Raw genomic sequence first — 14,576 nt, 5'->3', positions numbered from 1 at the left:
CCTCTTTCAGGGAATAAATGCAGTGGCAGAGCGAGAGTAAGGCAGAGACACAGGAAGAGTCAGGGACAGATGGATTTAAAGACTGAGCCAGATCCAGCCACCCTGGCCAGGTGGAGACTCAAGGGACAGTGACACCTTTGGTAAGTCTCTCCCTCCTCCATAATCTCTTTCAGCTCTCAGATACTTGGCACACTTCCACGGGCTGACTTTATGGATACAGAGTTGGTAAAGGTAGGGTAGGGTAAGCAAATGTCCACATGCCCTGGTGGGAACTTTAAAGATAAGACTTTAAAAGCACAGAACAGTCGACCAAAGAAAATGCAGGAGAGTTGAAAAAAAAAAAAGGACTGATTTAACAGATGCCATGAAGAAGACACCGCCTGTAAAACACGTCAAATTGCAAATCAAATGCTCGTAGGGCAATCGGCAAATTTTCAAAGAGTCTGTAGTCGGACCCTACAGTCATCTAAAAGAGTGGATAAGCGCTGCATGAACGGGTAATGCCGTTAGCATTAGTTTGTAATTCAGACTGGCAGGAACAGCAGAACACTGGGACCCCAACAAAGTGGGACACACTGACAGGTTTCCCAGGAGACAGACAGCCAGCTTCCCTGGAACTCCTGTATGACGCAGCCAACACCAGGCAACAGCACAAACATTAGAAGATGAATAAAAAAGGGCTTTGTACCCAGGATCTGTGTCTCTGCAGTCCCACATCAATCCATGACCACAGCGAGAGGTGCTAATCTAAACTAGATCTTCATATCACCCATGACTTAGCCTATATTTACAACATAGTTTCTGTTAAACCCAAGTTTGTTTTTGATCTCATCATGAAAAACATTGATTAATTGTGGTCAGCCAATATGGGTAATATTAACATCCAGAGAGCAAGATAATCAAAACAATGACATTTAAAAGAAAAGAAAGCAGATTTCTAAAATAAGGACTTATTTTAAACAACATTTACTTAAATGTAAAAAAACAAAAACTGTTTATCCTCTAATGACTAGACTTTAAATGGTCAAGTATCAGCCTGGTGGATATATTATCCATAATCAAAGGTGAAGTATTCAAAAGGATAATCGGTTGATCTCACACACTCAAATTTTGAGTCAGGCCAACACTTCCCTATAGATCAGATGCGGAGGTAAATCCTTTAGACATGCAGGTTTCTCCGCCCCCTTTGCCAAGCTCCGCCTACAACAGTTATGTCCAAACACTCACTGTGCCAGCAGCCTTAACCCACACAAAGCCTCAGGTCAGTCACTCACTCCAGCAAGAGGCCTCTGACTCATCCTGGGACTGGTAGTAGCCGCCCTCCCCACGGCTAGAGTCTCCAAGACAGGGACCGGCCCGCTGGAACAGCCTCTCTGCCAACCTCTGCAGCGCTGACATGGTAGACAGCCTTAAAATTAAGCGTGGTGTAGAGGCATCCGACTTTGTACGGCTGCGTTTCCAAACTCTTTTTACAAAACAGGAGTTAGGGTCACTTCTTGCACGAGACTCTTCTATTTTGACCTCTGAGGATTCGGGACTCAGGGCAGGCAGGGCTGAACCTTCTCCGTTTCCTTGCCTTCCTGTGCCGGGCTCACACACCCCGTTTCCTCCCGTGGGCTTCCTTGAACAGTCAGGGACTTCTGTTTTCACCACAGGCCACCTTGGTGTTAACCCTTACTGTTGTACCTTGATCTGATCCACAGCATTGTCTGCCATGTCGTCCTCTCTTGTCCGTGCACATGATAAAATATGGCCCACCCCAGCCCGTTGCCCCGGATGCCATCCAGCACCTGTCTCTGGGGATCAGGGCGGTCCACTGGCGGTGGATCAGATATGGATGTGAAGCATGGCATGAATAAAGCCCCCCATTCCGACCAAGGGAGGGTGCGCTAAAACCCACCGCGAAAAAAAAAAAAAAAAAAAGGCACTCCATTTTTGCAACTGAATGTATCAAGCATATTCAAATGACATGCAGTCACATGCAAATAGAAATCCACTCTTCACACATAGATTCCAGCAGCAACATGCCACTGAGATCCATTTCACACATATCTGTTTCACCGACACCAACTACGCCTTATGCAGGCTGGGCTCGAAAGGGGCCTTGAAAGGTTTTTGACTTTGGAACAAACTGTGCATCAAATATATGGCAGAGAATACTGGGCAGATGACAAATAACACGTACTTGAGCTTTATTCCAACATCATTTAGGTTTAAACTGTGTAAGAATATGAATAATTTACTGAAAAGAAAAGACAATTTTTTTTTTTTTTTTAAACCAGTTTGCTTTTTTCCCCCCATTATGGTTTTTCATCATGACTTTTCACCATGTTGAATCAACTTTTAGCTTTTTTTTTTTTTTTTTCAGTCAATTAAAATATGCATGACAAATTCAATTTTAATAAGTAGTCACTCTTAATATGATTTCATAAAAATAAACTGTTGTTTTAAAGTTTCCAATTAAGCATATAATATCCAAAGTCCCTTTCAAGGAAAGTCCGTCCACTCGCCGCCATATTTGCAACGCCTCCGGGCAGCTCAAACAAGACCAAGTCCTATCTGAATGAATGAGGGAATGCTGAAATCTCAAAAACTGCTTGCTGAAGTCGTAATTAAATTCCATATTTCAAATCAGCAACAAAATCTGAAATGAACTGCCCCATGAATGTTGTTCCTTTTGCTCAAATAGCATTTAAAAAGCTTATTTTTCAGGCTAGACCAGCCAATCCACATGCGTAGCTCCAACGCGCTCCAGACTGTGCATGCGCATCGCCTGGTCCAGCCTCCGGTTTCTATGGGAACACTTCAATCTGATTTGGGTGGGTCTTATGAAAATTCCCAAGAGATTCTTTTATCCAGATTTTTATTTAATGGGGGAAAATTCTATAATAAATAGCCATGTCATCATTTTAGAGGGATGGGACGATAAATCGATTCATGGATTGATTCTGCGACTTTCTGAATGTGTCGCGATTCTCTCTGGAATCAATTCTGAGCTTAGTTTTTTAAGTAATACTTAAAATTTATCATCCCATCCCTATAAATTTAATGTGAATATTATTGGATAATCCAGTAAATTCAATGAAATGAGCCTCATCTATTTTCTACTTTTCTCTTTTCAGTAGGAACTTGTTGCACAAAGGATTATTCATAAAGAATTACACTGGACATAACAGCAAACAGAGGCAAACTAGTATCATAAAACAGAAAATTCTGAAAAAATTCTGATTGAATGAATCATGTTTGATGCCACTGAATACCTTCCCAGGTGAAAAACAAGTACACTTCCATAATGTACTTAAAGTGCTCTATTTTCACGCACTAATTTTGTACTTAATATACTAAAAATTATTCTTTAGTACTTCTAAAGGTCAACTTAAGATCATCTAAGTGTACTCAACCGTGCTATTTTGAGACACCATGAATATGAACTAAAATGCACTTTTAACATACTATCTTTGTATTTAAAAAATTTATTTAGTTACCATACATTTTTTTAAATACAAAGATAGTATGTTAAAAGTGCATCTCAAAATAGCACAGTTGAGTACACTTAGATGATCTTAAGTTGACCTTAAGAAGTACTAATGGATCATTTTTAGTATATTAAGTACAAAATTAGTGCACGAACATAGAGCACTTTAAGTACATTATGGCAGTGTACTTGTTTTTCACCTGGGTAGCCTATGACATAAAATGAATTTTACATTGAGGCAGCAAAACAACTAAACTCTGTTATGTCTAACAAACACCCCTCAGTGAGTTCTACCTTGCTTAACATGCTGTATTTTTTGTTTACTTCATGCTACCCAATCGTTCTCACATGAGGTAATAAGGTAAAGCAGACTTGCTGCTTGCCATGTTGTCAGTACCATGGTAAACGGCACAGCAAAGTCACTACCAGGTAAAACTTTTCTGCTGTTACATTTGTATAAAAAAAAAGCAAAAAAACATGCCACCCATCCCTTGCGGGCAAAAAGCGCTTATAAAATGAAGGACTATCCTAGAGACATCTGATGCTGTGCTTCAAAACTCACACAAGAAAGCAGAAGCAAAGCGAACTTTTGCAACAGGAAAAGAGAGAAAGCAAAGAGATTACATCGCCTGAAGATGCAGACAGAAGGCCACACACAAAGTGGTCTTGTTCATAACAGTGGTCATCACATGATGTTCAAGAGACTGTTCAGCGTCAACACTCCAGGCTGGCTGGATCACACAGGCTGCATCATATGCCCCCGCCTCCATGACTTTACCAGCCCGGACCTTGTCCTCCTCCTCCTATCGGTTCCCAAGTGCTCTCTGAAGACTCATGGCAGGCCTGTGTTTATGTTTCGGGTCCTCTTCACTCACATCCCCCTCATAAATACAGTTATTGCTGGTTTGACCTTTGGGGTCAGAGATTCTTTTCTCATGAAACCCACTGCGGCTGCTGAATTAGGGGTCCTTTTCTCAGCTGTTCCTGGAACATGCTTCCATTTATGATATGCAATCATCATGGCGCTATGAAGTTCAAATGGGCGAGGACGTCAGGCTATTTAGCTTAGAGATAAATTCGATTTATTGAGGGATGGAATCAACTGATATCTAAGAAGAGAATTGCACCCATGAAGACTGCCTGTGACTTTATTATAGTTTAACGGCAGTTCATCGTTTCAACTGCCAAATCAGCCAACACTAAGTTCGAGAGCTATAGTTCTAATTCTTACAGCTGTTGTTCTCTAATAATAATAATAATAATAATAATAATAATAGTAATAGGACATGGCAAGCATGCAATTCACAGGTAAACAATAAGCAAACCCTTTAGAGTACATTTTCCAAAGAAGACCACACGGACTTCTTACAAAGACTAAGGGATACAGTCTTAAAATTAAAAGTTCTTTGTAGGTATCTATGGTTCCATGGAACCTTGTGGAAGTTGAAAAAGGTTCTAAGTTGTTCTTTGCACTGAGGAAAAAAAAATGAAATGTTCTTTTAAGAACTGTTGACTGAAAGGTTCTTTGAGAAACCCAAAATGGTTCTTCTACGGCATTGCCGTGAACCCACCACCCTCGGAACCTTAATTTTTTTTGTGTAGTTTTTATGCGTGTGTGTGTGTGTGTCTTTTGTGGAATACCAAAGAGGTTTCAAGCTGACAAGCAAAGCAACTTGTGCACAATATTCTAAGTCTTTTGAAGCCATGGGATAGCTTGATCTGACAAACAAACACGAATTTAAGTGAATATTATTAGAAATTCTTGCCTTCTACCACAATTCTCATTCACACTTCCAAATATTCTAGCTTGGCACTATAATGCAACATGAAAAACCAATTGCACTTGGCATAACTGATGTTAAAACTAGCACAGTGTCTTTATGTAGCATACTTGAATATAGGCCCCTGTGCAACAACAAATGAGATCTGCGACAGTGCTGAAGATTATCAGTGAATAAAGAATCCTTCAAGACTTATGGACTAAATCCATGGTGCTTTTTGACAACTATGGAGATTAACAGCCCTAGGTGTCCATTCTCTGTATGGAGCAGCTTGGACATACTTCAACGTATCTTTCACGTTCACGAAAGAAAGAAATGCATACAGGTTTTGAATGACATGAGGCTCAGTAAATGATAAATAACTATTTCTTGCAAAAAGGTAATACGTCTGCATTTGTTTTCCTGCTTTAACATACACATACAATGAATGCATTTGGCAAGCATTACAACCAACAAATGTATCCTAAAAGGTTCACGGCTTGTGCAACATTATTGCAAGAGGCTGGAGAGACTCACCAAAACTTCCTGACAATCACAAGTGTTTACACAAAAGAATCCTTGAAAACATTTCCCTAGATTCACTCACAAGCGATTTCTCATGCAGAAGACACAAACCCATTTTCATATTTTTGCACCGTTGTATGAAGCATGCTTAACTGAGTGACGTTTTAGAGCAGCTATAACATCCGCTACATCTAGAAGGCATTGATGTTTGTCAAGAGGGCATTAAACGGTTATGATCAGTTGCAGAGGAAGTCTACAATCTGAATGTGAAAAACAGACATGTGACCCTGGACCACAAAACCAATCTTAATTTTGTAAATTTCATACCGTAAATGTATCAAAACATAACTTTTTCTTAGTAATATGCATTGCTAAGAACTTCATTCGGACAACTTTAAAGGCGATTTTCTCAATATTTTTGCACCCTCAGATTCCAGATTTTCAAATAGTTGTATCTCAGCCAAATATTGTCAGATCATAACAAACCATACATCAATGGAAAGCTTATTTATTCAGCTGATGTATAAATCTCAATTTAAAAAAAATAAATAAAATTGTCCCTTATGACCGGTTTTGTGATTTGTTTGATTTCTAGATTCATTCTCAGTGTCACAATCAAGGAACCCGGGGTTTGACAATCACATTCAACTGTAACATCTCATAGCAGTCAGTGAAAGTGATTTAAGAGGGCAGGCCTTTATTAGAAGATCATATAGGATCCAGAGATACTTAAAGGAAAATAAAAACATAAAAATAAAAAAAAATACATAATTTAGTAACCATCACATTATCAACACCTTATGATTTTTCTACTGTGGAGCACAACAAGAGAGGTTATGAACAGACAGCCTCAGTCACTATATCTGTACATATTTTGAAAGTTAATGTGACACTGTCACCTTCCTTTGAGCTCCACAGAATAAAGTCATATAGGTTTACAAGGACATGAGTATGGTTAAATAGCAGTTTTACCATTTTGGGGTGAATTAATACCTTTAACTATGTCAGATCATGTTAGTCACTCATTCAGTGGAAATTAATGGCCAAGATCAGTTGAGGCAGGCGGTTCACCATGCTTTGAAACCCAGCCTGAGTGTGACTAATTCAAGTAAACACACAAGCACTTACCGCTCTCCATCTCATTGCCCTTGTTCTTGGCGGTGGGCGCGTTGCCCATGATTGCAGGCCAAGTATAACAGATTTAAATCGACTTTTCTTGACGCCAACTGTCTTCAGACTCCGTCCCCTTACTGCTCATACGATTTCTGCGTCCGTTGCACTAGCTATGTCTGATCATAACTCGTTGGATCACAGTACGCTGTCAGATCACATAAAGTCTGGAGGTTGATAGTAACGTTAGCTGGTTAGTTGGTTAGCTAGCTAGCGAGCGAGCGCTAGCTAGCTAACAGTAGCTGTCTGGTTGCAGTGCTTCGGTTTTGGTAACGTCTCTCGGCTCTCCCGGGTCGGGTCCGGTCCGGTCCGGGCCGCTGAAATAGCACTAAGAGTCCGTCTTCTTCTCCTTCTCTCGCTCCTCTTCCTCGCTCTGCTAACCCTCAGCGAGGCCCTCAAATTTCCTCTTGAGCGCCACAAGCCCTTGTTTTCACCGTCCGCGCGCGATTCCGGTCGCAGCACGCCGACTTCACCGCACCTTTTCGATAGCGTGATCGTTTGCTTGTTTATGTTGATGAAGCAATTCGGTCGTGTGCACTATGTAGCTCGCATAATTCGACAGTCAGACCTCTTCCATTAATCCTCAATCCACAGCTACAGGGAACTCCTGCTTCAGCGAGACCTGCGCGATGCCTATTGGCCGTTACGCTTGTGACGCGCTAGCAGAACGCGCAGCTGATTGGACAAGAGCTTAGCAATCCAACGCAGGGAGAGCGATGATTGGCCAAACGCTATCAGTCTGCAGGATTTTATCCCACCCCCGCAAACTGACAAATAACGTCATCTATTTTCATTTCATTAACATAGGTTTCTCTGTTCGCGTTCCGTCTTTGTAAGCGGGCGCGGTGTTTTGCTTTCTCAATACAGAATCGGTTTCATTCATAATCCTTTGATGATCCTCCGCGGTGTGTTTGTTAGCGAAATGGCCGCGCGCAAACCCCTCCCGCTGGACTAATCCGTGATAGGCTGTATGACGTCAAGACGGTCTATTTTTAGAAAGTTGGTCAGAATTTGAAAACGCGAACTCCCTACGTCTGTGGAATATTAAAACGAGGTCTGTCTTCTGCTAAACAACCACGCTGAGGTCATATACGCAGGTATATGCATTGCATTTTGGTAACTCATGCGCTCGCTCGGTTGCAACGAACGGGTTTATCGCGCAGGACACGGAAAAGGAGCCCTAACCAACGCAGTTTTGTGATGCACATGTATGAGCAGGTCGCATGCTTTACTGTGCATAGCAACCGCAAATGCATTAATAATGCCGTGCGATAACATAAAGAGGAGCAAAACCCACAATGTGACACTGATGCTAATTAAACACCGATTTAAAAAAAAAAAAAAAAAAAGAAGACGCTACTTTGAGGTCTTGTCACAGATGCTGCAATAGTCCATGTTGCCAAGCAACAACAAGCAAGCGGCTTGTGTCACTCCAGACACTGTGAACTCCTGCATAATGCAACACAACAGCTTTTTTATGAATGAAAAGGCTGCACAGCTGCATCCACTCTGTGCACAGCGCAAATCAAAGTAAAACAACTTCAATGACCATTATCACGTAACAAAACATTTATTTAATTGAGAACTGGCATACAAAAAAAAAAAAAAGACATATATATAGATATATATACACAATATAATACAGTCCCACCTACAAAAATATTGCCCGCTGCAACCTTTTACACAAGTATTTCTGATGGCGTCTGTTAAATGAATAATGCATTTGACATCTTATCTGCCGAGCTGATCTTCCATCCCCTTGCGGTTTGGGAAAGGATCGGTTTTGGATCAAAAGGTTGATGTCATTAGATGCAGCACATGCTAATACCTAAATCATGTCTTAGACTCATGACTCACCAGCTCTCCATTCATGTTTCGAACTGAAAAGCAAACATGTTTATTGCATACAGGAGGATTTGGCATATTCTGCACACCACTGATTTGTTTCGCATAGGTGTGACGACTGTAAGAAAATTAGAGTAATTTTTATTTCTGATGTGTTTGAATAATCCCGCCTCTCCTCCACAGTGTCCAGATTGACCTGAGCTCACGGATGAGCCTTGAGATGTGAGGATTATTCACAGGAGCCTGCGTCACTACAAACAGTCCATGGAGTTGTCTGGCACTAGTCCGAGTGGAGGTGCTTTTCCCGGAGTGCAGGATGGGGGCAGCATGGCGTTGGGTGCAGGGTCCACGTTCTCTGAATCCTCCATTTTATCAGCACATCCCTCCCAGTTGATGTGAAATCTGGTTACTCGTGGGTTGGAAGCCAGAATGTTCCTCTGGAGCTGAAAGCAAGCAGATAAAAAGGACTTTGAATACACTTTAATTTTACAGGGATGCAAATTCATCAGGGATGAAAAAGGTGACACTACCTATATTTCCATCCACCTATTTTTATGCGCATTTTGGAATATTGCATAATAATAAAAAAATGCTGGATGGAAATGCCAAGATGCACATAAATTCTAAAAATGTGCATAAAAAAAATAAACTTATGCACACATTTGAGTAGGATAAACTTTTTATCCGATAAGAAAAAATGCACATGAACTACGATGGAAAAACATTTACTGAATAAATTCCTCCATGTGCATCAAAAAAGTAATGTGACTTTGCGCTATGAGACTAGATAACCTGACTAACTAGCGGACCGATCTCGTTCACAGCATCTATGTGTTATGGTCATTCTGAAATGCCTGAGCAAAGTCTGTCATCAAAGTATTTCTGTCTAATTGTCTTACACAACTGTGTTCCCAAACAGCAGCATTCACATCCAAAAGCAATGACTGCATTTACTGTGTTCGTCTGCTCGCTCTGAGGCACAAGTAATTTGTCATGTATGAAAATGATTATATTCAGTGGCTTCTCCTAGTTTTCTTAGTGATATTCAATGCCAGTTTACCAGGAAATAACAATTTTGTTCTCTTTTGACTCGTTTTATGGAAACGGTGCTTTATTCGCAAATGTTTTATGCAATATTCCAGTTTTGCGCATAAGTTTAATTCGAATCTTTGGATGGAAACATAGCTATTAATACAACACCCCCGAGGGAATGCAATTACCTTTATTAATTTGTATTTATTATTTAATTTTATTCTGTGGCAGAAATCAGCTTCTATAAATTTAACTATAAAATAATAATAAAAATTAATAAATAATTGTGTTGTTCTTTTTTATTTTATTACATTTTATAAATTAAACCAATAAAGAATAAAAAAAAAAAAAATGGAATCAATGGAATAAATTTTCAATGGAACTCTTTCAATATGACAATACAATAATGATAATTATTAGTATATCACTATTACATTTAATAAATTAAACCAATAAAGACATAATAATACCTTTATTATACAAATATATATTTAAGATTTATTTTACAAAATGTTATTTTGTTTATTGAAATACCAAAGCACTGAGTTACAGTAACCCTCATAATAGTTCACACCTTTTTTGCACCATTTTTATTATAATTGCTACTAAGGAGTGATATTACGCACTACTCAAATGAACTATAGTTGTATTTTTTGACACGTTTTACTCAGATAAAACGTACAATACCTCTTAATAAAACAATTAAAACCCAATGAAATGGCTTTATGAGTACAGTGTTCTTTCCTGTATTGCAGTACACCATTTGAAACAGCAAGTTGGGGCCAGATATATTGAAGAACTCATTTGTTTTTAAAATAACCAATGGCCTTTGGTTTATGTAGCAGCCATTAATTTTCTACTTAATATTGATAGTCCAAAACAGGTGTTATTAAAGTCAACAGACTTTTCTTCCCTAGTATGGCATATATCCAAGCTAAATGGCTTATTGAGTGAAAAAAATGTTTTCTCCCATTTATCAGGGATTGATTGGATCATAGAAAAGTGGCCGTTGCAAGCTAAACAGAAGCAGATCAGAATGCAAGTTTGCAGTCCGTTGTGGAGTGACAGGTTACTGGAGAAAAGGGATTGAAACATGTCTGGCCATTGGACAACCTCACACTAATGTTTTTGATTACAGATTACAAGGGCACATGAATTAAAAATAAAACAAAAAAAACAAGGACGTTCATGGATAAATCACTTACCATAAATACGGCAACATTCCATTACATTTGCAAATTTTGATTTCATGGTGACTTTAAGGTGAGGGACTATGTTTTTCTAAATTGTGTTTTTGGACAACAATTTATAGTGAACTTGTAAGTGAAAAGTGAGATGATATCTTTTGGTTTCATTTTTGTTATGTATATTTCCTATAGCTAGAACACAGATGGATGAAAAGCTGCAAAACTCTAGAGTGTAAGAAACATGGTGACATACCTGTCCATAGTCAGGTTTGAGGGGCGGATTCTCACGAAGCTCAGTGTCTGTGTACTCATTGTTAACATAGTAGCCAATGCGTATGAACTCCTGTCCTCTGTATGTGCATGTGATCAGAGCAACAGTAACACCCACAGCATCACTCTCAGGTATTAGGGCAGGGTTTGGAGCATCCGCCTGTTGCATGAACGACAAAAATACCATAAAGTAATAAGGGAAAGTAAAGTATTACTTCAAATACACGCATGCCTCTAACTGGGTGTAATTGCAGGATAAGTGCAATAATTGGCTTTCTGTGTGTACATTTAATACAGAACATTACAGGAATAGTTCATCTATAAAAGGACCCACACTCATGAAGTTTCAAATGCACACAAAACACACAAAAAATGTTCACTCATGTTCTGCTAGCTAAATCTACTTTTGTGTTGCATAGAAGAAAGTTACACAGGTTCACATAAATGAGTTAATTTACAATTTTGAGTGAACTTCCCCTTTAATTTTAGTCCTTTCATTGTATTTTAATAAGAGAACCTGAGTTTTGAGTCCTGAAAATTTACAGGTGCGGTTGCCGCTCCCATAAATAACTGAAATGTGTGAATGCAGCTGTATGAATAACTCAAATACAGGACCGACAACTTTATTCTGGTGCTGTGTAAACGTGGAAATCTTAGAGTGACAACATGTAATCTTTATAAATAATCTCAATTATAGTTGTGGTGAGATTGTGGCTATAGGAGTATTGATGAAATGCAAAAAAAAAAGAGAGTTACATTAAGCAGATGCAACACTTTGAAAATAGCTAATTTATACCTTATTTGTGTTATTTACAAAGTAGAAATTTACTAGAATATGTTTAAATCAAATGCAAAGCATTGCGTTTTTACTGTCGATAATGATATTCTGTGTTATTATGATCTCACCTGAAACACAAACATATGTCGGCCTGCAGGAACTGGACCAACCAGGACGGAGTCAAGAGTCTGATCATACTCTTCACTTTCTGCTGAGCCCACGTAAATTATCTTCCATTCAAGATCTATAGCAGAGAAAACAGTTAAATGTTTATGTAAAAGACTAGATTGTCCCACATAATGTGTAATTACAATTTTTCCTTCAACTATTCAGAAGGAAAAAAAAAAAAAAAATATATATATATATATATATATATATATATATATATATATATATATATATATATATATATATATATATATATATATATATATTTTTTTTTTCATTTCAGTTATAAATAAATTAAAAATTATATATAATAAATATATAAATATAATAAAATAAATAAATTTAAAAAAAAAGTATATATATATATATATATATATATATATATAAACATACACTACTTGCCAAAAGTTTGGAATTATTAAGATTTTTAATGTTTTTGAAAGAAGACTTTTTATTAATGTTAAAAACAAATTAATGTTGTTTTTTGCAGCGTAATTTATTTGTGGAAAACAAAATAGACTACCATTCACAAGGTTGGGGCATCCTTAAAAAAACATCCTGATTTCCAAAAATATATATTAAGCAGCAAAATTGTTTAACACAATAATGAGAAATGTATCTTAAGCAGCATCAGAATGATTTCTGAAGAATCATGTGACACTGAAGACTGGAGCAATGATCGTCACAGGAATAAATTAATACCGAAAATATATTCAAATAGAAAACACATTTTAAATTGTAATACTAATTTACACTATTATTGTTTTACTGTATTTTTGATTAAATAAAAATGCATCCTTGGTTGCATGACTGGTAGTAATTGTACGATTTTGTTGGAATTAAAAGTGCAGACTTAATATTTCAGATTTAATTTTCTAGTAACGTTACTGGGGTCACACAGGCAAAGCGATCTGACGGGTATTTATGTACATAAATGTACAGGATGTTTCTTGTATTTGATAAATCTATACCGTTGTTCAGAGATCAACTTTAACAAAATTTTACAGAAATACTAACTGTTTCTATATGGCAACCAGTGGAATCAGAGTAACGCATTTACTAATTTGAGAGATTTTAATGAATAATACCATCCATATGTATTATTGCAGTTAATTATTTGCAAAGATTTGTTTTTCTTAGAAATACACACAACAATAGAAAACGACAAAATGTTGATGAAGAGAGACGATTAGCTTGGTTTTAACTGAGAAGCACAAAGGATAAGTTACAGCTCAGCTTCAATCACCCGCCATTCTGACGTCATCTGGAGGAGTTAGCGCGTTAGCTAGCAAGCTAAGGAAGGAGAAAATATACAAAAACTAAATTAAACTTCAATACTCACCCTCGGGAAGATCCTCCATGCACTCAAACGTTATTTCGAATTGAAACGGGTTTCCAAATGGACTCGGGTTGTCCAGGACAGCTACATTTAGCACTTGCACTTTTGCCATAGCTCTAACGTTACTGTAGTAACAAGGAGATTGACACACTTTACCCCCAAAACAATGCGAGGCCGATAAACCGAGAGCAAATTCAAATACTCAGCAGATGTTTCAAGTAAAACTCTTAACGTTAGAAGGCTTGGCTTCACTTCTTAGCTTGCGAGCTATTAGTCCAATACTGTAGATTATACTGTTAAAGCAGGAGAAAAGACAAGTATAGTTTGTCTCTCCTCCCAAATTAAAAGGAAAAAGAATTCAAAACATGACCTAAATTAACATATAGACGTAAAACAAATCTTATTTCGCGAAACCCGTTTCTTAAACTGACAGACAATGCAAGCAGTGTTGTCTCCCGCCAGAGCTTTCAGACAGCTCCAGCACGCGTCAGGGAAAGCGGATTGGTTTGCGCGCTGATTGGTCAGTAAACCAAAGGTCCCGGATTCTACGGACGCTGATTGGACGGCAGTGACAGCTGTTAAATGGACGAGCCCTCCTCTTGGTTTGATTGGCTGCATCATCTTTCACGGCTAGAGTTTAGTTCAGCGGTTGAACGTGTAGCTTATATTATGGTTTTAAAAATATAGAATTATATTTTACTGTTAACTGTGTAGATAATGTAGTAACAAAGCCTATTGAGTAGAAAAAAGAAAATCAGCCGCTGAGTCTTTCAGACGCATATGAACCAGCAAAAAGTTTTATTATTATTATTTTTATTTTTTATGAATTGTGAATTAAAATCTGAATTGTGAAAGACGCCAGAAAAATCACTGACAATCTGCACAGTTTGTAATTGTCTGTGTACCAAATAAGCTAATGAAATGACTTTTAGAGAATTTGTGAAAATATATTAGGTTATTATTAACAAGAACTTCAATCCCATCTCAAGATGAAACAGATAACAGTTAAAGAATAATAGTTGAATAT

The 14,576-nt window shown here is 37.9% G+C and overlaps 1 protein-coding gene across 1 annotated transcript; it reads right to left on the bottom strand.

The window, feature by feature from the left end:
- Positions 1-8,084: 8,084 nt before the first annotated feature.
- On the bottom strand, positions 8,085-14,036 carry asf1ba (anti-silencing function 1Ba histone chaperone). The gene is made up of 4 exons (XM_058768878.1): positions 13,553-14,036; positions 12,171-12,286; positions 11,248-11,424; positions 8,085-9,218 (listed from the first exon to the last, which is right to left on the bottom strand). The coding sequence occupies exons 1-4, from the start codon at positions 13,659-13,661 to the stop codon at positions 9,027-9,029; spliced, it is 594 nt and encodes a 197-aa protein (XP_058624861.1). The 5' UTR covers positions 13,662-14,036; the 3' UTR covers positions 8,085-9,026.
- Between the last annotated feature and the right edge of the window lie 540 nt (positions 14,037-14,576).

The sequence above is a fragment of the Onychostoma macrolepis genome, chromosome 03, assembly GCF_012432095.1.
Source record: "Onychostoma macrolepis isolate SWU-2019 chromosome 03, ASM1243209v1, whole genome shotgun sequence".
Classification (NCBI taxonomy): domain Eukaryota; kingdom Metazoa; phylum Chordata; class Actinopteri; order Cypriniformes; family Cyprinidae; genus Onychostoma; species Onychostoma macrolepis.
Note: the sequence above shows the minus strand (reverse complement) of the source record. Positions and strands in the feature narration are given on the sequence as shown.